Source organism: Corylus avellana, chromosome ca5 (genome assembly GCF_901000735.1).
Source record: "Corylus avellana chromosome ca5, CavTom2PMs-1.0".
In the NCBI taxonomy this organism is placed as follows: Eukaryota; Viridiplantae; Streptophyta; class Magnoliopsida; order Fagales; family Betulaceae; genus Corylus; species Corylus avellana.
The window spans coordinates 14,665,142-14,690,865 of NC_081545.1; the positions used below are offsets into that span (position 1 = coordinate 14,665,142).

General features: G+C 36.2%; 1 protein-coding gene across 3 annotated transcripts; it reads right to left on the minus strand.

Moving 5' to 3' along the window:
• Positions 1 to 521: 521 nt before the first annotated feature.
• LOC132180798 (bifunctional riboflavin kinase/FMN phosphatase-like) lies at positions 522 to 25,095 on the minus strand. Of its 3 annotated transcripts, XM_059593753.1 has the most exons (11): positions 7,546 to 7,617; positions 7,378 to 7,421; positions 5,411 to 5,597; positions 4,721 to 4,851; positions 3,203 to 3,272; positions 2,758 to 2,823; positions 2,250 to 2,401; positions 2,086 to 2,163; positions 1,451 to 1,587; positions 947 to 1,039; positions 522 to 758 (listed from the first exon to the last, which is right to left on the minus strand). In XM_059593753.1, exons 3-11 carry the CDS (start codon positions 5,509 to 5,511, stop codon positions 603 to 605), a joined length of 984 nt encoding a protein of 327 aa, XP_059449736.1. In that variant the 5' UTR covers positions 5,512 to 5,597; positions 7,378 to 7,421; positions 7,546 to 7,617; the 3' UTR covers positions 522 to 602. The 3 variants fall into 3 exon arrangements, 2 of the variants coding, with proteins under 2 accessions (XP_059449736.1, XP_059449735.1); XM_059593752.1 differs by lacking the exons at positions 7,378 to 7,421; positions 7,546 to 7,617 and adding an exon at positions 5,695 to 5,895; XR_009440194.1 differs by lacking the exons at positions 522 to 758; positions 947 to 1,039; positions 1,451 to 1,587; ... (4 more) ...; positions 4,721 to 4,851; positions 5,411 to 5,597 and adding exons at positions 7,766 to 7,827; positions 21,573 to 21,721; positions 21,810 to 21,919; ... (1 more) ...; positions 23,752 to 24,058; positions 24,927 to 25,095 and having other exon boundaries at positions 7,311 to 7,421; positions 7,546 to 7,614.
• Positions 25,096 to 25,724: the final 629 nt, after the last annotated feature.

The window sequence follows — 25,724 nt, forward strand, 5'->3', positions numbered from 1 at the left end:
CTCATCAGATTCGAACCAACTTGGAATGGAGCATTCTGGAATGCCCAATTCGAATTGATTTGGCACGAGAATGGAACAGAGCTTGCAAAACACTCTCGTTCAAACTGAAAACCTCCTAGTTTGAACCGTGGGCTTAAAAAATGATTTTTCATTCTTGTGTTCATTCAAAAATGATGTGACTTTTAAAATCACTATTACGCTTGTAATTGATCATTATTGGATTTTGATCAAATAATGATTTTAAAAGTCACTTCATTTTTAGAGGAACACATGAGTAATACAAGAGGGACTTATAAAATTATTCGTACTAACCATTATAAATAGAGATCAGAGCTCATTTCTCGAACCATTACAAACAATCATTATCTTGTGTCTTCATTTTCTTTAGTTTGACCAATTGTAAGGCTATGAGGATGGGGAGGATGGGTCGGCCAACCCCTCTAGCCGAATCTAAAGGTGGTCGAACCATTTCCAATGGCCCAAGCCATTGGGCATATGATGCATATGTAGTCAAAGAAAAAGATAAGAAATTATTCAATTTCAACATTTCTTTTAGTGTTAAATTGTTTTAGTACTTATCAAATAAATAATGGGTTACATCATTATTCTTTCTCATCATAGCCAAAGGAGTCCTCTGAGGAAGCTTCTGGAAAGAGAGGTTCACAAGCATGGTGAACAAACATAGGCAGATCCAATGAAGCACTTGCAATGGACTTATATTCCTCGAGTACTTCTTCCACATTCATGGATGTAGGATCCTGTACATGCATGCATGCACATTTTTCATGCATAAGGGGATTTTAGCATAAGCGACCAACATATTTTTATAGTAACACCACCAACAAGAAACCTCCCAGAAAGACCAGCAAATAAAAAAATATCATGCATTATTTGTATATTTTATCTATTGGTCTAATATTATTCTCCTGAAAATGCCATTAATTACCTTGCTATTCGAACCGCGGAGGTAACCAACAAGCAGGAGTTGGATCTGCTGATCAGATAAATGGTCATTGTTTCCATCAATTATGCATATATGCTGCAAAAAGAGAACCAATATCTACGTGAACAATTTTTGTGTTTACTTATAATAAGAAGCCCACACAGCAGTTTTAGAAGAACATATAATTTGATAAAGATTAGTAGAACCCATGGTGAAGGGGATTCAATGAGTACTTATTTTCCAATAAAGAAAATCCATATAATCAGATGAGATAGTCATCCATATGCTTGTCAGGAAATAAAGTGCATTATCAAGAATCAAATTTGAAAGAACAGATATTAGTACTAAGAAAAAAATTATGTTGAAGAAGTTGTATAAAGTGAATATACACCCATTTCAAAGTGTCTGAAGTAATATATTAATTATCTCATAGAATTCTCATAGGATTCCACATACAAGGAAATAAAAAAGAAAAGCTAATTGACCAGTTAGGGGTTGATTGCTCACAAATTTTCTCTTGGAGATACAGGAACAGTGATCCCATCCAATGCTAACCACAACTTTGAAGCTTTTCTGCATATCAACTTCGGCCCAACCAAAGTAAAATCCAAAGACTTGGTCTGGAAGAGTAAGTGTTCCGTTCTCTGGACATATATATATATATATATTAATGTTGTTAATAACAGAGAATACAAACTGCAACAATGTAGAAGCCATAGATTTTTATTTTTAATTTCTGTAATTTTTGGAATTTTCTAGAACAGGGTATTAGTTAGCTGTTTGTGAGTGTTTTAAGGGAGTAATTTACTCAAAATTGAATCTCTATATGGTAGTATATTAAGATTGTTTTAGGAAATCTTTTTCCTTGTAAAAAAGGTTTTAAAGAGTATTTAAACTGGCACAACAAAAGCTTGTAATGAGTAGAGCCATTGGTAAAAGTAAGTTGTCTAGATATATATATACTTTTGTAATAAAAACTTACACATGCACTCAGTGGGTCTAAATGCTATGATCTTATCCTCCATCCTATTTTCAAGTGGAGAGAAAATGGTATTTGGAAAAAAGCTCATTGGCTCTACAATACTAATGTCATCAAACTAGTATCCAAATATATCATGGAAAGGAAATTACAATTAACAAACCTGAGATTTCCCACACAGATCCACTGACAGATACACCACTCAGATGCATTGGTTCGATAGGTAATGCATTATCTACCCCTGAAACCATTATTTATGCCAAATCATACCAGGAGATTTGAGTGCCTATGGATAAAAATTTAAATAAAATAACAAGAAATATTTACAGTCTTCAAATGGGGGAAGACCCCATAGCTCGGGCTGAAATTCTAGAAGTGAATGAAGCACGGAATCTGCTAGGGAAGCACAATCAGTTTCACCATGCGGTGGAACAGCAACTACCTTCATTTTGGCTGCATTAGCAGCTTTAACACCAACCCTGTAGAAATTTATTGATCCACAACTTAAATCTGACATCATTGTGCACTGAATAATGTTGTGTCAATCAACTTAGTGACAAAAGCTAATATCCAAAAAGCTTATGAAACCAAAATTTATTATAAGACAGCTACAGTAATTCTCATAAATTTAGACATTTTCATACTTCTTCATAAATTATGACTTCAAATTTCTAGCAATAACCAAAAGTCGGCATCAGTTTAACGTGAGCAATGAAAAAAACAATGTTATTGAAACTCCATAAGAGTTTGACACAGATAATAAGTAATTTCCTCAGGGAAGCTTAGCTGCATTTATGTTCCAAGTTTTATGTATATAATCACTAATTCAACTTACAAAGAATCTTCAATCACAAGGCACTGAGGTGCATCTACCCCCATTCTCTTTGCAGCCTCTTCAAATCTGTAAACAATTAGGGAATTCATATGACAATATGTGAAAAACAATACTTATGATTAAAGGTGAAATTTCTTCATGAGAAAAAAAAAAAAAAAAAAAAAAAGAAGCTTTTGGGCATGTTAGGATTTCTAGTGGAAATGCTACCTATCTCACACTACTTTATTTTTATTAGCATGAGATTATATTTTTCTGTTACAAATAGAGAATCAATTTATGATTTTTTTTTTTTTTTAAAAAAAAAAAAAAAAAGAAGTTTTTTCTTTTAAACTTTTACTCATGGTGACTAAACCACCTTCTAGAATCGCTCTATGGGAAGGTTCTGTTTCCATGTGGTTTTCAGGGGCAGCCTTCATTTTACACTGGATAATGTGAGAAACCTTACAGATATGGAGAGGGCTTTCCTGATTTAACTTGGTCACTTCCAATAATTACTGAGAAGTATTCCTTCCAACCTAAACAAATAATTTAAATGAACAAGAATAAATTGATGTGGGAATAATACAGAGACCAGTATTGTATAGGAAACTGACATATAAATTCAAAAAATAGAAGTCTATGCCAAGATTAACATTACAAATTTTGGACAATAACTCACTTCATTTTGGTTTTTGGTGCATGCTAGAATGTTGGCCAACTCCAATTTGGCAAACTTTCATTAACTCAACAATATTTTAGCTTTTCTATTTCAAACCACAAACGTTATAGATGGTATATTAGATTTCATAAGCTTCACTGTACAATTAGCCACCAGTGCCTACTACATTAACTAAAATAAACACTTTCGATGTTGGTCAGATAGGGGATGCTTAAACTTTTTGATGCAGATGCTTTAACGAAATTACACATTTCAAGCTTTGTCAATGCAGCTAATAGAAAATAAATATTTGGCTAGTTAAGTCTTCAACAGACTTAGGCCTAAACAAAATACAAGCGGATGGAACTGCCAAAGCTGAAAAGAAATAAATCAAGGATAGTGTATTGACTACTGAATACAATCCCAAGATCCATATTGTACCTTCCCTATGATCTTTCTTCCAACCAATATCTTTCATAAAACTATAGTAAACAACTTATTTTGTATGATTTATTTGTTTACTTTGCCAGGCTTCAGTGAAGTAGCCAAAATTTAAAAGAAAGTAATTGAAGAGGAAGACAATGAAAGTGGTAACTTGTATAAATTGTTTCCCAGTGATTGGTAGATGTGACATTGAATTAACAAGCACAAATCACGTCTAGAATTTGTGAGACAGCTTATAACATATCACTAAAAAAAGTAAACAACTATGGAAGCTGTCTTCTTCTGTGTTTGTATTTGTTTCAACAATTGCAGATTTGTGAAATGTAAAGGGAACCTCTAATTATGGTGGAACTCTATCATCAGGAGTATTAGGACTTTGCTTCTCACCAAAATGGCACCGGTCGACACTTTTTAAATGTACAGAACTTATGACAAATTAACTTCAGTATGTCAACCATAAAACTTGCTGTAATTAAAAGAACCATTTGGACCAATGAAATGGGTGACATTTAAGATATATTATGATCCACAGAGAGAGAGAGAGAGAGAGAGAGAGAGAGAGAGATCTCAAAAATCCATTTTATCAAATTCCCTAGCAGCTCTTTTTTCTCTCAACCCATAAAGTGGCACTTCTCGGAGATCTCTGTACAACAAATGTCCATTGTGTTTTATACATACAAAAAAAGCTCTCAGTCCATCAAGTAACTTTTGGCATGTATTATGAGCAGTAATTAAATCTTTTGGTCATATACAGTAGCAATAACTTCAATATCAAGTTGGTTATAACAGTGTAATAACAAAAAGTTAATGAGAATAGCAAGAAACAAAGGTTAAAAAAGGGCTAGATTCAAGCTAATATCCAAGAAAGCCAAAATGGAGAACCTCTTTGGAGAGATATTTTTGCATCTATGTATTCTCGTAAGGAGTTTGAAGCAAGAGAAAATGGCACTCCATGTTTATGGAGATGTTTGATAAGTCGATTAGCCCCAGGAAGTGGCTTTGCTTGCAGCCACCTAAAATTACACAATCAAGTAAGAAGACAAAACAAACGCTGCAGATGCTTATGCAAGTATGTTAACTACGTACATCAAAGCTTATTATCATCATGCTAACATCAAAATGTTCAAGGGTTTCAAAACATTTATTATATGGGTGAACCAAGTTCTCTCTGTTTCTTCAGAGCAGTTCAAGAAAGTGAAAGCGTCTCATTGCATGCTCACATGTGACCAAAGCTCTCCAAGAATGCTAAATTTTGCCTGAGAATATTATAATGACATGCTCATAAACAAATAAAAACGTGTTTTAGCAATATATTATGAATTTTCGGTAAGAAAAAAAAAATATACTTTTATAAGGAAGATATAATAAAATAGAAAGCCAAATCATTACGTAAAAGACATTACTGAATGTTGCAAGATAATATTATCACTCTGACGCGTTGATAGACAAAAAATGAAACAATCTCAAAACATGTTCCTGTACCGAATTCAAGGATGATATAAACTAATTATCTTTTTATTTGTTTGAATAAAATGGATGAGAGAAAGAGAAAAAGAAAAAGAAAATACTTACTTTTCACGATACATTGGTGTGATTTCTTTGATATACTGGTCAGGCGTGAGTGGGAGGGCATAGTCCTTACAAATGCCGGCAGCAGATTCCTTCTGTGTCATCCCCAACCTTTTCTTGTCCTCTCTCTCCTGATCATTTTTCCCATATTTTCCCAAGAATTCCTTCAAAATGCCCTTTGAAGCTTTCTCTACAAAAGATTAACGAAACACAGAGAGGCTTTACAGAGAATCAAGAAATAAGAAAGACACATTACGTAGAAATGAGTGAGCAATGATTTTGGAGACCTGTGTCCAAAAGGGTCCCATCCAAGTCAAGAATTACAGCCAAAACTTTGGTTTTTGGTTTGCAAGAGGCACAGCAGCTCATGGTGTAAATTAAGGCAAAGAAGTGATGGAGTTTGTGAAATGAGGAGAAAGATATATAGAAATTAAGCATATAGATAGTGTTTTGCGTAAGAGGAGAAGGAGTAGAGGTGGTACAGAGGGATCAATACCCCGTGAGGAGTGAAAGGGACGTCCAACGGCATTTTCATGGGTGCTCGGTAGCGTATGAAATCTCATGCAAATTGGCATATTATTGGAATGTTCGAGAAAAAGAGAGGCTTTCCCGCTTTTTTCTGCAGAAAGAAAAGTAGGAAAAAAAATATCCAAGCTCTTTGGAGAGTTCAACAGATTCCTCCTCTTGTCACCTTTGTCCGGCCAGGACGGTGCATGATTCAAGTTTTAACCCAAATAATAATAATAATAATAATAATAATAATAAAAGGTTTGATATGTTTGGATGAAAATATTCAAAATTTATTGACCAAAAAAAAATTGTCATTAAAAAGAGTAATAATATAATTTTTATTTTACAATTATCCATCAATGGTGTCATACGAGTCTTAATAATAAGGATGGATTAAAGAATTGACTAAGACTTTCACGTTGGCATTATAAAATAATTGCGAAATAAAAATTTAATTACTCTATTATAAAACAGAATTTGCTCAATAATTGCTGTTCGTTTTTAATTGTTTACTTAACGCCCTTAAAAAAAAAGATGGTTTTCATCATTTCGAGATTGAAAAACTTTTTTCAAAAACCAACTTCTGGACCTTGAACCCAATGGAACCTCTCTTTAGAAAAAATTAAAAAATTTAAATTAGCCGGCTCTAATCATTTTTCCCCTTTTAGAGATATCTCATTTGCTAGTTCTTATTAGGATTTCCTTTTGTTTTTTGTTTTTTTGTTTTTTTTTTTTTTAACCAAAAACAAAAATACAAAAGTATTAACAAACAATTCAAAAAGCCAAAAAAACAAAAAAAAAAGGCATTAGCAAACAAGCCCATACGCATATATCTCTTTTGGGATGGCAACGGATATACTTGGAAGCAAGCTGAGGATCAAACTCATGGATGCCCCTCTAATTCCTCCTTGAGGTATATGCAACACAACACACTTTAGCCGGTTAGCAGTCCAGTGGTGCGAGAATTTGTTCAAATGCTTTTTTAAAAACCAATGAAAATGGAGGCCAGACCATACATCCCCGATTTGAACAGCTACAATGGAGGCAGGAATATTGTTTAAATTCAGCAATGGCATTCCAACTACTTGCTAGGGCATTCATTCCTCTCTTCCAAGCAACCAATTTGATGATCTTGGCCCTAACAATCTTGAATGAGCCTCTTCCAATGCCTCTCTATGCTTAAATGCAGTAAATTGTAAAGGATATGAAGGGCTACAAGGTTACAAAAGGACATCTGTGCTTCCATGAAGTACACAAAAATGTCAAATGAATTGTTTACTTTCATTAAGGAGACCGGCAATGATTCGCAAATGAGAAGATTAAACAAGTGCAACCATAACAAATTATAAGGAGAAAACAGAATAGATAGCTTAAATAAATGCTAAACATGATATACAAACAATGGAAATTTGCCGTCTGGCCTGTGGCAGTGGCACTTTCATTAAAAGCAAGAAATTCACCTTAAGCAATCACAGCTCAATCCTTTAGACTCCATTCACCATGACTGAGAAGGAAAAGCTTGGGTAAATGCATATTGGACCGAAATCATAATATGGCACCCCAGAAAAGAAAATGACAATAAGAGCAAAAACAAAGAGAAACAATAAGCCCTAATTTTAGCCACACACCAACGTTCCAGCATCAGGTCTTATGCCCCATCACCAGTTACATTTAGTTGTAAGGCACCATTTACATCACTGCAGAAAAATAAATAAATAAATAATAATGATGAAATACAATGAGCACAGTACTAGAACATTAATGAGAAAAGAAAAAAGGAATACAATGAGCAGAGTAGTAACAATATCACAATACAAATGATAACTAAGAGATCTGTGGGAAGCCCACCTGTGCACTTTCCACCGCACCACCCTTGGTGCTGCCATTAATCCTATGGGTAAATGGATCATCTGTAGCAGCAAGAGGGAGGAAAAGAAAAATAAAAGAAATTAATTCTTGGAAGAAAATAAGGTAAATGGTCCACTGCAGAAATAGAGATTTGTTACTATGCAGATGTGAACAATACACTTGCATCATAAATTCAGTTTTTCTGACATGTTTAAAATACGAAAGATTGTTAAAACATATTCCCTATTCTATACCAATCTTTCTTCTAATGCTTTTTTTTTTTTAAATGAAAAAACAAAAATTATTTTTCAAAAAATAGTTTGAGGTCTTAGAAAGTATGCTTTTTCAAAAGTCTCCTTTTTTAAAGAAAAAAAACAAAAAAAACAACAAATTGGCATATATTTCAATGCAGCATTCATGGCTACATGCTCATGGAAACTTATATATGCATACAAGTCCCCTTATGACTAAGATTCTATAAATATCCACATGCATATCGTCCCCTTCAAAGTCACTTCACTTTCAAAATGATCGATCAAGGGGCTTACAGCAATAGCAAACTATGCAAGCTCACTCTCCATCGTTCGGACTTACTATAACATCTATTTCATTTTAAGTTCATTGACAGCATCAACAAAATCATATCTATTTTCATATTAGTTACTAAGTAACAAAAAAACTGATAAGACTGAGAACTAAGAAATATAAACCAAAATAGATGCATAACCAATATTCAGCCCTACAAATAGAATCCCGTCAAAGCCAAAAAGAATAATTTTTTTTTTTTCTTTTTTTGATACGTCAAAAAAGACTTCAAAATTTAGCAATCAGAAAGATAGATTCAATCTGATTTGCAGCATATAGTCCTACCACGCAAGGTAATGCAGTTCCATCATCCAATTCTATGAAAAGGACAATTTGACAAGATACACAGGTATCCATATCAACCAATACCATTCAAAATTTTGACCGTTGCCACCCAATCTCCTTATCCATCCCAATAAAGAATTTCAGTACGAAAATACGTCAAGAAGAAAGTATTGACGCACAAACCATTCTACTCTTTTCAGTTTCTCTCACTGTTGCCTAGGAAAATTCTACTGTTGCTTAATTAGAGCATCTTAAATTCTAGCGAAATCAATCTTTGAGGTCGTGGGAAAGTTGTACAATCAATTTGCTATTGTAAGAATTACAATCGTAAACTGATCTACTAGTTTTTTCATCACGATGTGAAACAAGATTCACAAGAATTGTGAAAAGTGGAGTTGATGAGCAATATTGTATTCTATGTAGATACTACAGATTATTTACTTGGGAAAAGGAAATTTTTTTAAGAAGACGAAAGATGTCAAATCAATAATTAGGTCCTACCACAGAAACACCTCAAGCCCATCAATTGTACTCCCTTTTCTGCATGAGAGAGAGAGAGAGAGAGAGAGAGAGCACAATAGTCTCATTGACCCAATAGGTGTAAAGAAAACAAATATGACCTTGAAGTTCTCCAAAGGAGTTGCATCTTACAGGACATTTAACCTCCAGATTGGGATCTATGCACAAAAGAGAAACTTTTGAAGGACAATCTGCATACAAAAGGTTCCCCTAAAACATACAATTTACTGTATGACTACAATTTTGTTATCCATTTATAATCTCATCTGCATAAAACCCTGCCTCATCTATATTTTCTTCCTTTCCCAGATTCAATCTACTCAACAAGAAAGATCCGTACACCTTGCATATCCCAGTATATTTGGTTTCCATGGTACCGACAGAGTTACACCCAAATGCCATTAAATCCTCAATCTCAAATATTGGACTACTTAGTGGAATCTTCAACTCAAGTCTTGTAGGTACTGTTTCCAAAATACAAACATAACATAAAGATAATTTGCTTCTCTTTTTTATAGAATTAAAAAGATATTCCATTTTAACAGAGTTCTGACCACAGAGAGAGATGTAATGTGTTTATCTGTTTCTGCTAGTCATCTATTTTGCTGCCATCCAAGAATGGCCAAGAGTGAAGGCATGAGGAATCTCAAACAAGAAAAGATGCCTGAATAAGTCAATCTTCATGATTCTCTTTCGCTTTGCTTGAGATCTCTAAGAAAGAATTTCTGTTAAAGAATGCAGGAACCAAATTTATTTGTTGATTTAAGTCTTAGCTCTCACAATTTTTTTTCTTTTTTTTTGGGGGGTGGTGGGGGTAATCTGACAGCCTATATAAACTGCTACAACCAAGGGATCATGATGTAACTGGTCCTTATATTTATTGTCTGTCAGATAACTCTGATAAAAGAAAGTTCATGTCAACTAGAGCATCGCCAAATTTTTAAGCACAGTATTATAACACGGTAATGCACCAACCAAAACCATTTGACACCAACCTAGATGTTAAATTGGTGACACATTTTGCGCACTTTAAAGTCGCCAAGTCAAAAGCAGGAGGGACCTAAAATCATTTCAGCCATGAATAGATATGCTTGGGAGATGCACCTTACTCTTGAAGTTTCTCCACAGCAACAAAAATACTCATCATCGGCTTTGATAAAGAAAATAGCAGGTTCACGAACTCAAGTTAAGCAACAGACAAAGTTTTAGGCTACTGACCTTTGTTCCCTTTCTTCAATTAAAGGGTTTAGTCAGGCAATGATATTTGAAAGTGATAAGAGGATACAACATATATGTGTGTATACGTATACATACACACACACACACACACACACATACAGATATATGATATAATACATATACACATTCATTCACATATATATTAACCATGAAAGAGAGTTGGTTCATAAACTGTTTATGCTTTGCGTTTGGGTTCCTTTGAGCCTGTTCAGAGTTCATTCAATTTGGAGAAAGTACACTGGCCTAGTTTTAACAGAAGCCATTGCATAAAGTTAAACCAGTGTTTCCCCTCTTAACCAACTCATGGGCCTTCTCACTAAACTACAAAAGATTTGGTCCTCGATTGATTGATAGAACTAAATATGGTACAGGTAACAAACTTGATGTAGGACGATATTTACCTATATTTTCGGTAAAAACGAAAATAAGGAAAATATCAATAATAATATTGGAAGAGCGCCGCTTGATCAGAATTTTATCCGTTCTCAGATAATAAAAGTATAAAAGGAAAGATTGTCACGATTCTCGCTGATTGTCAATTTTATATTAGGACTTTAATTCCTTTCCTTAATAGGGTTAGATTTGTTTTAATTATTCTCCTTTCCTTATTAGGATTAGGTTTACTATTGTTACTAGGATTAGGTTTACTTTCTCTACAAGTATTTCTCTTCTATAAATAGGCTAGTTTATTATGTAAAACTGAAATCAATTGAATTATTATCAAATCAGAGAATTATCTCTCAAATACTTTGCGGAGTTTAATCTTTCTTTTAGTCTGCGGGCTTGTTTTTATCTTTTTGGGTAGAAGACGAAGACGCTTCTCATTACAAAATCAAAGACGCTGCTCTTTGATTAATTACCTTAGTTCTTCCACTACGTCAGTTGGAATCAAAGCAGGCTTTATCCTGATCATGGCCAATCAGCGCAACAGTGACAAACTTCTACAACAACGCCGCTTGTAGGGGAGGGGCTCTTTCGAGAGCCAAATTCATGGGGTATCCGAGCCGGCATTATCCGGATTCGATGGCTAACTTATACTACAACAACTTCTATAACGACACCATTCATGAGAGAGATGTTATTTCGAGATCCAACTATCAACAATACATCAAGCGATCAGAGGCACCTTTGAGAGCAAATTCCAAGAGCTCCGGTAGACGGCCTAGATGATGCAACAGGAGGTGCGCCATTTGAGGGAGACATTTAAACGCATGCAGATGGGTTTCTTTCGGAATCATAGAAACATTGATGTAAGTCACATTCGACCTATTCGTAATTATATTCATAAATCTCCAAATAGGTACTCCGCCTATGAAGAGAATATTAATTATGGTGAAAGAGATGTTGAAGCTGTTAATTTGGTTAAAAAAGTGGAGTTGCCGTCAGAGAAAAAATATGTGCAACCACAATCATTGGTTTCAACGATTACATCAATGGAAGAATAGCTATCGCTTCCTCCACCACAAGTACAACTCATCACGATTACCACAAAAATTGACGATTCTTTTGAAGAAAACGATGAAGTTGAAGATGAGATCCATGATTTGTTGAAGGAATTTTTTTGGAAGTAGACGAAAAGAAAAAATCATATCTTGGTGCTATCTATGTAGATTTCTCCAAATACCTTTCTTCGGAGGAGCTGCACGTGCCATGTTCCAAAAAAAACTCAAGAACGAGTTTTTTTCAAGTGGAGGTGTCTGATGTAGGACGATATTTACCTATATTTTCGATAAAAACGAAAATAAGAAAAATATCAATAATAATATTGAAAGAGCACCGCTTGATCAAAATTTTATCCGTTCTCAGACAATGGAAGTACAAAAGGAAAGATTATCACGATTCTCGTTGATTGTCAATTTTACATTAGGATTTTATTTTATTTTATTTTATTAGGAATTTAATTCCTTTCCTTAATAGGGTTAGATTTGTTTTAATTATTCTCCTTTCCTTATTAGGATTAGGTTTACTATTGTTACTAGGATTATGTTTACTATTACTACTAGGATTAGGTTTACTTTCTCTACAAGTATTTCTCTTCAATAAATAGGCTAGTTTATTATGTAAAACTGAAATCAATTGAGTTATTATCAAATCAGAGAATTATCTCTCAAATACTCTACGGAGTTTTATCTTTCTTTTAGCCTGCGGGCTTGTTTTTATCTTTTTGGGTAGAAGATAAAGACGTTTCTCCTTACAGAATCAAAGACACTGCTATTTGATTAGTTACCTTAATCTTCCGCTACGTCAAAACAGGCATCAAGTTTGGCTCTCCACAAGTTCACATTAAACTAGAAAATTTAGGGCCCGATCAAGTTTGACATACGTACAAAAGCTTGATGCTCCAATCAATCCACAAATCATATCCTTCCACCACCCACCAGAGAATCTTAATCCAATAAAACCCCTCGCTATATGCTGCCCATCAAAGACTTTTTAATTCCAAATTACAATGGATGCCAAAAAAATGGAAGCACAGATGAGAAAGACCGAAAAATTCAATTCAAGACTAATTCTCTTATCCTTCCAAAGCTGCCGTCTCTTGAAAACCAAGAACCACATCACACCAATTTGGATTTTATTGCAGTAGATCCATAAACAATATCCCAACAAATCATAACGAATATCTCGAATACCAACCAATGTCAAAGACAATGTCGTAAAAGAGAAACCCAATCCTCGATCCTATGCTCTGTAAAGAATGTATGGCTCCCAAAAAAGCCTTTTGAGGTGATAGCAGTGATGGAGATGATGTTGGAGGAAAATGAGACAGCATTAGAGGCCAGGGTAGAGGAGAAGAGGATTTAAAGCAACTGGGTCTTCTTGATGATGGAGGGTTGGAAGAGAGAGGCAAAGGCTGCAAAAAGGGAAAGCTAGAAGGGTGAGAAATGGGGAAGAACTGAAGAAGTGAGGCTGCAATGGCAAAGGAATAGTTAATAGACACGAAGATTCATATTTACAAATGCCATTGAATAGCCAAAGTTGTTCTCCTCTTTTTCTAAATGTTCTAAGAACACGAGCTGAGAATACTGAAAAGGGGTGGGCAACATGAGGAAAACATTAAGGTTGTTCTATTCTCTTTGACAAATCATAAGGCACCAAATTATGACGATTATAACCTCTTGTTCTTCTAAAAGGCTTTGAGTGCTGTGAGGAGCAATTTGGAAGTGCTATCAAGTCCTTTTTTAATTCAAGTTGCTTGCTGAAGGAAATTAATGCAACTTCCATTACTTTAATCCTAGGGTGATTAACTTGACTCAATTCAATGATTTAAAGACCTACATCTTGCTGCAGCAGACAAGTTCTATAGAGGGTTGGAGGCTTGGTGATAACTAAAAGAAACTACTATTGAGAGAAATATGTGCCTTGTTCTCCTCTTAAAACTTGAATTAATGAAAGCTTATGATACTGTCAGATGGGATTTCCTAAAAGCTGCTTCGAGAATCATCAACTTTCTTGAGTTCATAGATCAAAGAACGCATTGAATGGAGATCAAAGAACGCATTTCATCTATAAGGCTTTCTATCAGCATAAATGGAGAACTGAATGGGTTCTTTCCTGAGGTCAGAGGATTGAGTAAAGGGACCCCCATGTCGTGCCATATCTTTGTTCTTGTGAGGAAGTTATCTCGGCCTTAATGCATAGGATAATAGCTGAGGGGCACTTCAAGTTTCACTTGGGATGTGAAAAAGAGAAAATCTACCATCTCTATTTTGCAGATATCTCCCCATTTTTTGTAAGGATGAAGTCCAAACCGACTAAGTAGTTTGCAATCCTAATCAGTTAAAGGAGCTTTCCAGGCTTACTAGTAACTTGTTCACAAATGGCATTGCAATAGTGTTAGAGAGCAAATTCTGTGTAGAAATTTATAATAAAATAAAGAAAATAAGAGAGCGGAAGCAGGAGAGAAAGAGAGAACACAGATGGTACAACCTTACAGGTCTAGGTCTACGTCTACCACTAGGAAAAGCCTGATAGAACTGCATATATACTGACTGACTTGTCCTAGTAATACAGTGATAATGCCTATTTATAGCCCATATGAATGTACAATATAGGGAATGTAAATTACGTGATAATGACCAAATTCTAATATTAGGACATGATCAGATTCTAATATCATCTGATAAGGAAAGAATATCTTTGGTATTTCAACATTCCCCCTCTAACTCAAAGTGTAAGCTTGAGTTTGGAAGGAAAATTAGCTGAATTTTTTTCTTCTTTTTTTTTTTTGTGTTTTTTTCGACCAAGCCAACTCATGCCGAGTTGGATTAATGAGTTTCTTTCCTTTTTTTTTTTTTTAATACTAACTGAGTGATTCAGCTAGTTCACTCGCTGAACTTGGCGAGTCAAATCAAAGCTGACTCAACTGGGTTGGCATGTTAATGACTCAATAGGTTGACTCGCCAATGTTGACTTGGCCACAAGAGTGAAGTGAATAGCAACTAGTAACAGTGGTTGGTAATATGGAGAAGGTGGCAGATACGATGGCCGGTGACGTGGCTAGTGGCAGTGGTTGCCAGAGACGATGACAATGGTGCTTGCTGAAGATGATGACTGATGGTGGATACCAAAGACGATGGGCAGAGATGATTAGAGACAGTGGTTGGAAGTTGTCAAAGGTTGAGCTAGCAGAGGGCCAATTGACTTGTGTAGACGATTGTAGTTGAACTAGGTTGACTATGGGCCGCTAAACTAATCTGGTTATGGGCTGCTAAATTGGATCGACGATGGGCCGCTGAACTGGGCCCACTAATAGGTTGATGAAACTAGGCCAACTAACAGGTCATGAAACTGGGCCTTTCATTGGATCGAGTGACGCGAGAGTTTGATGAACGCACGTCTGGTACTTGCGCATGCGGCACATGCAGAACTGGCACGTGCAGGTTCTTGAGGACTAGTGGAATCTGTCGCAGCATGTGTGAGGCATGTGAGATGGAGAATTGTAACTCAAAGCAGCACATGACAGCGCATAGAAGGCGTACGGTGAGGAACTTTCCTCGGTTCAGCAAATTGGCAGCCTCCACGCATATTTTTGGGGTTGAAACACCGAAAACGGCTAATGGTGATGACAAGTGAAATATGGCAGGTAGCATGTGAGGCATGTAGACAACAAAGGTAGATATTCTAGGGGCACCTGAGGGGGAGTGTGAGATCAAAATAGCTTTACTTTGTTAGTGCATAGAAGGCGTACGGTGAGGAAATTTCCTCAGTTCAGCAAATTGGTAGCCTCCATGCCTATTTTTGGGGTTGAAACACCAAAAACGGCTAAAGGTGATGACAAGTGAAATATGGCAGGTAGCATGTGAGGCACGTAAACAACAAAGGTAGATCTTCTAGGGGCACGTGAGGGGGAGTGTGTGATAGGTGTTTTCTAATGAATACGATGGATTGTGAATGAATGTAGTAATGAAATGGAAATTGTATTGATAGTGAACTCCAATTAGGGTTGGAGACAAACCACAAGTGAATCCAATTGGGGCTAGAAACAAACCACAAGACAAAAGTCTATATCAATTCTCAATATCCCCTTAACAACCAAATGGGTCTTTAAATAGACATAAAATAATAAGATGACACCTAAATTGATAAGAATTCATAATTAATCCTAATCCTCATTTCAAATAACATAATCTTAATTTCAAATAAACTAATACTAATTTAAATAATCAAATCCTAATGAGTTGGAATTTATTCCAACTCAACTATTAAACATATTTAACCAAAATATTATCCATATCATTCCTACCGCCTTGAAAGAACCTTGTCCCCAAGGTTCACTTAATTCCCACTTGATTTTAAAAAATTAAACTAAAATTTAAACTAAATTAGTAGAGATCTATTTCTATAGCAGTCACTGGCAAACTTTTGTGGGAGAGGTGACTCTATTGTTGCACGTTCAAAGACCATCCCACGTGCGCCACTGCCTTTTATTTTTTTCTTCTTCGTTTTCTTTTTCTGAACCAAACGGAGAAAATAAGACTTTTTTTTTCTTCTCCTTCTAAGCCATAAAATAAAGTGTCTACACACGGCTGCATACGGAAAGCTGTGAAACCAGATAGATCGGCGGCCTGGGGAAGTGGTGGTGTGGCGATCTACGACTAGGCATGCCAAAGTGCGGCGGTGCATGAGGCTGAGGGATCGACGCAGTGGGGCGTTTGGCAATCTGGTTGTGGCGTTTGGCAATCTGGTGGCGACGTTGGCCAGTCTGATGGAGGTGCGGGCGAGCTGGGGCGACACTGGACGGGTTTTTGGGGGGTGGTAGGACCGGTGGCCTTTGGGTAGTTTTAGGTTGGTTGGGGTGGGTTTCGGTGTTTCTGGTTGAATTTGGGTTGGTTTTTCTGTGGTTGATGGGGAAACCTTGGGGTTGCTGGGTTTGTGCCAGTTTGAGTTGCTAGTACAGGTGTTCTGGTACTAATGGTTTTTGGGCAGTGACACTGGGCTGGATGTGGACCGCCAGGTGCTGAAATGCTATCAAGCTAGAATTGCTTGAAACACTCACTCGCCTGCTCGATCATCCAATCCTTAAACTCGAGAAGGGCTTCCCAAATTGCTTCTAGTCGATCTGCACTCAAGGGGACTTTGACAAACATTGATGGCTCTGCCGTGGAGGGCTGGTTGTGGTTTTGGGCAATTTTGAATGGGGGATTCAACTGCTCTAATACCAATTGATAGGTGTTTTCTAACGAATACAATGGATTGTGAATGAATGTAGAAATGAAATGGAAATTGTATTGATAGTGAACTCCAATTAGGGTGGGAGACAAACCACAAGTGAAAACAATTGGGATTGGAAACAAACCACAAGATAAAAGTCTATATCAATTCTCAATATCCCCTTAACAACCAAATGGGTCTTTAAATAAACATACAATAATAAGATGACACCTAAATTGATAAGAACTCATAATTAATCATAATCCTCATTTCAAATAACCTAATCTTAATTTCAAATAAACTAATACTAATTTAAATAAGGGTCAAATACCAAATGCCCCTCTGGGGTTTGGTACCTTTATTTTTACCCCCTGGGGTTTCATTTTTATCACAGGACCCCCCTGGAGTTTTGATAAAGGACCAAGTTAGTTCATCCGTTAGTTGACCATTATGACTGACACGTGGACCAATCAGATGTTTTTTTTTTGATAAGTAATAATGCATTAAGAGCGCAGAGGGGCGCAACCCTAGTACACAGGAAGTATACAAGAGAGCGACTAAGTAGGGGAGAAAGAAGAAGAGAACATAAAGAGAAAATCAGAAAAATCAATCACTAAAGGAGCAAGCCATCCTGCTGTCCAAGTGAATAAAGTGTACAAAAAGAAGTGAATAAGGTCCTCTAGGTTCCTCGACAAATCCTCGAAGCATCTCGCATTCCTTTCCTTCCAAAGGCACCATAGGAGACACAAGGGGGCCATCTTCCAAACCACCGCACTACTAGTTCTACCTCCCGCCCACCAACTGGCAAACATCTCCATGACACTTCTAGGCATAACCCAACTCAAGTTAAAGCGAGAGAAGATGACCTCCCACAACTTGCGCGCGACCCCACAATGAAGGAAGAGATGATCCACAGACTCCCCATCCGCCTTACACATGCAACAACGATTAATCACAACAATACCTCTCTTCCGAACATTATCCAGTGTGAGAGATTTCCCAAGAGCGGCCGACCAAGCAAAAAACGCCACTCGCAAAGGAGCCTTAGTACGCCAAATCCTTCTCCAAGGGAACTGGTTAGGCTCCTTAAGGGCAAGCCTCCTGTAGAAAGTGCGGACCTCAAACTTCCCTTTCCTAGAAGGAATCCACCACATCCGGTCAACCCCTTCCCCCCGGATCGGAGACGAATACAAGAGCGAGAAGAAAGAGGTAAGGCCATCTCCTCCCAATCATGGATGCTACGGGTAAAAGTGACGTTCCAGTGCACCATCCCATTTATGCACTCCCGGATATCCGCAATGGAGGCATCCTTGTTGCGGGCTATATTAAAAAGGCCCGGAAAAGCATCTTTGAGGGGCGTCTCGCCACACCAACAATCCTCCCAAAATTTGACCTTCCCCCCCAAACCGGGGACTAATCTGAAGTGGCACCGAAACGACCTCCAAACCCCACAAATGTATTTCCATAACCCCACCCCATGCGTTCCACGCGGAACATTTGAACGCCAACCACCCCAAACTTAGCCACCAAGATACTTCTCCACCAAGCTTCTTCTTCATTTGCAAATCTCCATAGCCATTTCCCCAAGAGAGCTTGGTTGAAAAGGCGCAAGCTCCGAATCCCTAGACCTCCCTCAGAAATCGGAGAACAAACCTCGTGCCAACTGACCAAATGGAATTTGGGTTCATCCTTGAAACCTCCCCATAAAAAATCCCGTTGAATCTTCTCAATACGATTCGCCACGGAGATAGGGATGGGAAACAAGGACAGAAGATAGGTGGGCAAGTTGGATAAGGTGCTCTTGATGAGAGTGAGCCTCGCCCCCTTGGACAAATAAGAACGCTTCCACGAGGCCAACCTTCCAGCAATTTTCTCCACCATATCATCCCAAACAGCCACCTGCTTGAAGGAAGCCCCTAGATGTTGACACGTAGCACATATTTAATTTTTTTAAAAAAATTTTTAAAAAAAATGTATTTTTTAAAAATAAAAAATTAAAAAAGAAAAGAGTGGCCGAGCCACCCTTGGCTATTTGGGGTGGTTCTACCACTTCCTTAGCCATGGGGGTGGCTCTAGCCACCCTATCTCTGGCCGATGGGGGGTGGCTCACTTCTTTGTCTGGGTGGCCGAACCACCCCCCACGAGGCTGTGGGGTGTGTGGTCTCGCCACCCCTTGGGGCTCCCTAGCCACCCCAATTTTTTTTCTTTTCTTTTTAAAAAATAATAATAAATTAAATATGTGCCACGTGTCAACATCTGATTGGTCCACGTGTCAGTCGTAACGGTCAACTAACGGATAGACTAATTTGGTCCTTTATCAAAACCTCAAGGGGGTCCTGTGATAAAAATGAAACTCCAGGGGGGTAAAAATAAAGGTATCAAACCCCAGGGGGGTATTTGGTATTTAACCTTTTAAATAATCCAATCATAATGAGTTGGAATAGAATTCCAACTCAACTATTAAATGTATTTAACCCTAATATTATCCCTATCAGTGTAAGATCGAAATAGCTTTACTTTGTCAGTGCAGTGTAGATCGGGACTTGTGGAACTTGTAGGTGTAGTTTTTGTACCATAACAAGATCCAGAAGCACCTGAATTTTGAGAAAAGCTATGTGTTGGCACTTTCCAAACACCCAAGTTAAAATCACAAAAAAAAAAAAAAAAGTGGCTCTAATACCATATTGAAATTTATAATAAAATGAAGAAGATAAGAGAGCAAAAGCAATAGAGAAAGAGAGAACACAGAAATTTGGGGCAGTTTGGCCTAAGAAGCCTACATCTACCATTAGGAAGAGAGTCCAATGGGACTACATCTTTATTTGACGACTTGTTATGGTAATACAGTGAGAATGGCTATTTATAGGCCATATGAATGTACAATATAAGGAATGTAAATCACATGATAATGATCAAATTCTGATATCATCTTTCAACATTCTGCACATTTTTTGTTAGAATGAAGGCTCTCTTTCAATAAGGTGCATAGGAGTATCATTAATTTCTTTTAGGCTTTCAGGGGGGCCTAGTGGATAGAATAGTTTCTAAAGCGCAGAGTTGAACTTATAGAACTCTTTCCTATGTTGAGAGGCTGCAGCTGGTAAAGACTATTCTTTTTACCATCCAGGTCTATCGATATTCCTTGTTTATTATTTTTAGAACAATAATTAAACAAGTTGAGTAGACTCTTGGAGCCTCTCTTTAGAAATGTAGTGACTTAAATACTAGCAAGGCCAAGGTTGCTTGGTGACATGTTCGCTTATCTAAGAATAAGCAAGGTTTCAGCGTCAAGCATGGAGCAATAAAATTGGGCTGCTATGCATAAACACCTTCCATGAGTTTTAAAAACACGGAAGAAACTATTTCCTGGATGATCCTATGCTTTAAGAGAAAGAACCTTCCAAGTATGATTTGTAAACTCATACTAGCTGCAGCCATCTACAAAAGGTTTCAAGATAGCGCAGAAATATTTGTTGTGTTCTTGTGAGTTTATGTATTATGTGGTTGCTAGAATTAATACCTTCTATTTCAATCTTACTTAAGAAAATCAAGGGCTTAAAAAATCATGGGGTATTTCAACTGAGATTTTTTGGCCTGATTAGTTTGTCACTTTATCTTTTGCTTTCTAAGTTGATGCAGGGACTCTGTGCTATGGACAAAAATTTGCTACAAATTGATTTATAGTTAATTCATACAAACCTATATAATAAAGTGATATGTGTCCCTTAACATGTGAGAAGCACATGTTTAACATGTGCTTCTCACTTGTTTAATAGTTATGGGACACATGTCACTTTATTATATGCGTATGTCACTTTATTATATGCGTTTGTATGAATTAGCTACAAACTAGTTTGTAACAAATTTCTATCCCTTTGCTATGCTCCAATCTCTTTAATCTCTTTTCCAACTTGGAGTTTGTTTGCAATATTGTCTACTCTGGGCTATCCCTTGTCCTTTGTCCTTAATACATTAACCTACTTATCTATTTTCTGGTTTTCATAAAAAAACCAGAAAATAGAAAAAACTCACCCAAACACAATTTTTTCCATCTCTCAATTTTTGTGTTAAAAACATAAAACTATTTTTTGAGAACAAACCTAATCAAGCCCTTATACTTCATACCTACTGTGTATTAGGTGAGTCCTCTAATTTATGTTTGCATTGCTACATACACATGCGAAATATATGTCCAACCAAATCTCCATTACTAGTTATATATATGAATGAGGTATCTAAGTGTACCTCTTCAGAGAAAACTGTATGTGAAGACAATCTCAACACAACGTTAGGTTCAAAAGCCATGTAAAGAAAAGATTACTTGGAATAAAAAGCCTTAAACAAAAATGTAACTGAAATAGCATCACAATTTCTTTCTTAGCCTTAAAAAAACAACTAATTTGAAAGAAAAAAAAAAAAAAGGCAATCCCTAGAAACAACTACGGATGAGAACTAAATTGCATGCTTATGTCCTGTAATAACTTTTTTTTGAAAGGTAATATCCTGTAATAACTATTAGAATCACCTCCATCCTCTGGGATGTCAGAAGTCCACAAGGTAAGGTTGTCTCTAAGAAGCTGCATAATTAGGGTGCTATCTTTGTAAGACTCCTCATTGAGGGTGTCAAGCTCTGAGATAGCTTCATCAAAAGCTTCTTTTGCAAGGTGGCAAGCCCTGGAAAACAAAACCAAAGCCAATTTCCACATCAAACTGAAAAGCAGAACATATTTCTACAGTTAAGGCTGAAAATAGTAACGTAAACCTTTCAGGTGAATTCAGGATCTCATAATAGAAGACTGAGAAATTCAAAGCCAGACCCAATCGGATGGGATGCGTAGAGGGCAAATCAGCCTCAGCTGCAGTGGTAGCAGTCTGCAAAGAGATACAATTAAAATTAAATTCAGAAAATTAGTCAAGAGAAATGTGTGAGAGCATTCCCAACCCAAAAAAAAAATGATATCAGCAAACTACAAGCATACACAACCAGCAAAAAGGGGCATGCTTTTCCGAATGAAGCATATCAAGTTAATGGGTAACAGTTTAAATATATAGAGTAATGCTACACTTACTCCCACTTCTCCACACCCATTTCCCTACACCCATAGATGGCTTTTAAAACCATCATTGGATATGAGATGAATGGAGTACTTCTCCACAACACCCATAGGTGGTTTTAAAACCACCATTGGATATGAGATGGATGTTTATTGGATTTTAATCCAATGGTGGTTTTAAAAGCCACCTATGGGTGTAAGTAAATAGGTGTAGGAAAATGGGAGTATGTGTAGCATTACTCAAATATATAATGTGAAAATCAAGAGCAGTAATAATATTTCCCTTTGAAAAAGAGAGGGGGAGCGCATCTGCTCAAATCAAACTATCAATATAAAAATAACGTATTAAAACAAATCAACCTTTTGTTGCATTACTCAGAAGAATCTATAAAATAACCTAAAACTTGAAAAATAAATAAATAAATCTAGTATGACATCATTGAATGATAATTTAAAGCAAATCCACCTATTTGGCCGATAGCTCGATAGCAGTTGTAATATTTTTCACTATGACGAAAACAACAATCATCAATGCTAAGAGTCCCCAAGCAAATAATTTTTCCCCTAACGTCTCTAAGGAAACACAAGATATAAGCCATGAGTAATCCTTCAAATTATTTATATGACAAAATCTCAACAAATTTTCACATGGCTTTCTACAGAATTTCACATTTAGTGCCCTTTCTCCAATACCAAGATCCTCAGATTTCTTTTAAAGCAAGCAAAACCAAATGTAAAGCATGACACCAAAGAATTTACGCCAATTCAATTTTTTCAAAAGCAAAGAATTCATGCCATAACTAGCTGGCCAAGCAACAGAGAACAGCAAACAATAGAAAAATAGATAGCCATTCTTCTTATTCAAAACATACAAATAAAGAAGTAATGTAACGGAACAATTATCAAAAGTCTTGATCTTCAAGAACATTATAACACCTGAAATAACTTTGGACAAAAGACAACAGAATATTGTTCCTCAATGAGGGAATAGAGAACTATTGCAAAATATGCAACCACTTGGCTCAAGGAACCAGCACTTTGAGTTAGACCCAGAGTATTTTTTAATCAGTCATTGAAATTTGAATCAGAAATGACAAAAAAAAAAAAAAAAAACAATTGATCTTCTAGTTATTTAAACTTCCCAACAAATATAGAAGTAAGCAACTTTGTTTCCAACAGAACTTTGAACAACCTAATCAACTAGAAGAAAGAAAATATATAATATAAAATGTGTGTGCACGTGTGTGTCTGTAAACAGACAACAAAACTGGGCCACAATCATAATAACCTCAAATACAACAAGATATTAACAGTATAACTTGTCTCAACCAAGTACATAAAATCTGAAGTGTGGTTGATCACGCACAGCACCACAATTTTTATTTACAATAAAACAAGAAACGAGTGCATATATTTGATTTAATATTGGCCTAAATTCACATTAAGAGGAAAAAAAAAAATTGAAGTACACACCTCATAAGCTTTCATTGACTGATCAGCAGCCTCTTTCCTTTCATTGCCAGTCTTGAATTCTGCAAGATATCGATAATAATCTCCTTTCCTGCAACCAAGAATATTTTAGTAACCTCAAAATCTTCACACCTAAATCCAAGAATTGTAAGCTTATGTTCAGTAAAAATATAGTCTCACATCTTATAATAAAACACAGTTGATTCACCGGCAGAAGTTGAAGGTATAAGATGCTCATCAACCAATGTCATTATATCATTAGAAATGCTCGACAGCTCTGATTCAATCTTCTGCTTGTACTCCTTGATCCACTTCACATGCATTTCATTTCCTCTTGATTCTTCCTTCTGCTCTATTGATGATAGGATCCTCCATGATGCTCTCCGAGCACCAATCACGTTCTTGTACCCACCAGAGAGCAAGTTCCTCTCTTCAGCTGTCAACTCAACATCAAGCTCTGCAACCTTCTTCATTGCATCCACCATCTCTGTTAAAATTATGAGTGAAAAGAATGGAAAAGAATCAAGCTTTCCATCATTATAAGGTAAAAATAAATAAACTCTTTCTAGTCACTGAGGAAGTCGAGAAGAGGAAAATCATAAAATTTTCAGTCAGCATGTTTGTCTTTAAGGAATTAATATTAAAAAATTTTAAGGAGTAGAAAGATATCGTACCCATTGCAGATGTGAACAGGATATAAAACCCATTAAGAAAATGAGGCCAAAAACACCCCAATTCTCCAGAACGATTTTCAGGGCCTAGTTGTCATACAATGATACAAACAAAAATAGCCTAGAAAATTAAAAATCATGCATATAGCAATTTTTTCCCTCTCGTAACAAATTTACCGAACTTCACAGTAGAAAATTCAAAAGAAAGAAAGAATCTGTGTAAACAAACAGAGCCACCCATTACTAAAAACCTGAAATATCGAAATCCCAATTCAAATTACTTCAAATAGACCATTCTGTTTCTTTTTCTTTTTTTTTTGGCTGGTAACAAATATAAAAGAATAACTGCAAAAAGGGCGGCAAAACCTATATTCGTCAAAGTTCAATCAAAGCATGTCCATCGAACCAAGCGCAGATACTTAAAAAAAAAAAACGTTATTTCTTCTATAATTTTAATGAATGCTTCGAAAACAAACCCAGCCTTATTTTATTGCCAAACAAACAGAGCCTTTCTTAAATTGAGTAAAAGGGAAAGTAAAGTCAAACTTCCAACTGAAACACTCACAAAGAGACGCACCGATTAATCTCAAATTTCACTAATTACTTCAACGGAGCTAAAGAAGAAGATCACACCTACACACACAGTGTGAGAGAGAGAGAGAATTGAGTGAGAAAAACGCTAACCATCGAAGCGATCGGCCCGCTCAGCGAGCTTGGCGATGAATACCAAATTCTCGCGGGAAGCCATAGCCGATCTCAGAGAAATTCTAGGTTTTTGAAAAATTCGCTCTAGCCTTCGAATCTCTCTGTTCTTGCTCGAGCAGACTGCAGAGAACGAGAGTCTAAGACGGACCAGAAATGATAGTTAAGCAATCAATTTCATACCTTAATTACTTAAATATAATTTATTTATTTATTTTTGTGTTTTCTTTTACATGTCCACACAAATAATTTATTTATTTTTGGTACTTTTTCTAATTCAACTAATGATTTTATATTTCAAAGTCAGAGTGGGATTGACTTAGATGCAGTTTACATTAAAAAAATTTATGGAATTTTTGCCCAATCATTGAAGCCCACGTGTGGTACTACAGTTCAGGTCAAAACCCTTTCTTCTTTTTTTTTTTTTTTTTTCTGAGGAAATGCTGTTGTTGTTGTTGTGGCGAATCAAAATGTGCCGCGTTTACAATTTTATTTTTTGTTTGGTACCTGGATTTTATTTATTTCTTTATTTATTTTATTTTGGTTAATTAGTCTTTTTCAAAGGAGATACGTTGCAATCAGGACGTGACCCAATGCCAACCCGATTTGGCTCCTTTATTACGTAATTCGTAATTACAAATAAATTCAAGAGAAAATTTTAAAATTAAATTTATGTTTGAATTCAACCACATTAATCAGGACAGATATTGCAGATTTTGACTCGCACTTGGAATGTACTTCCATTATATTCTATATTCCCTCGGATCTTTTACAGAATTT

Bases quoted from the DNA above. Each gene is read 5' to 3' on its own strand.
- LOC132180798 (XM_059593752.1), bottom strand. From the start codon at position 5,845: ATGCTTAATTTCTATATATCTTTCTCCTCATTTCACAAACTCCATCAC. The intron at 4,852-5,410 runs GTAAGTATTTTC...GTGTAATTTTAG, and splicing joins ACACCAATGTATCGTGAAAA to GTGGCTGCAAGCAAAGCCAC. The intron at 2,402-2,757 runs GTAAGTTGAATT...AAATTTCTACAG, and splicing joins CTTGTGATTGAAGATTCTTT to GGTTGGTGTTAAAGCTGCTA.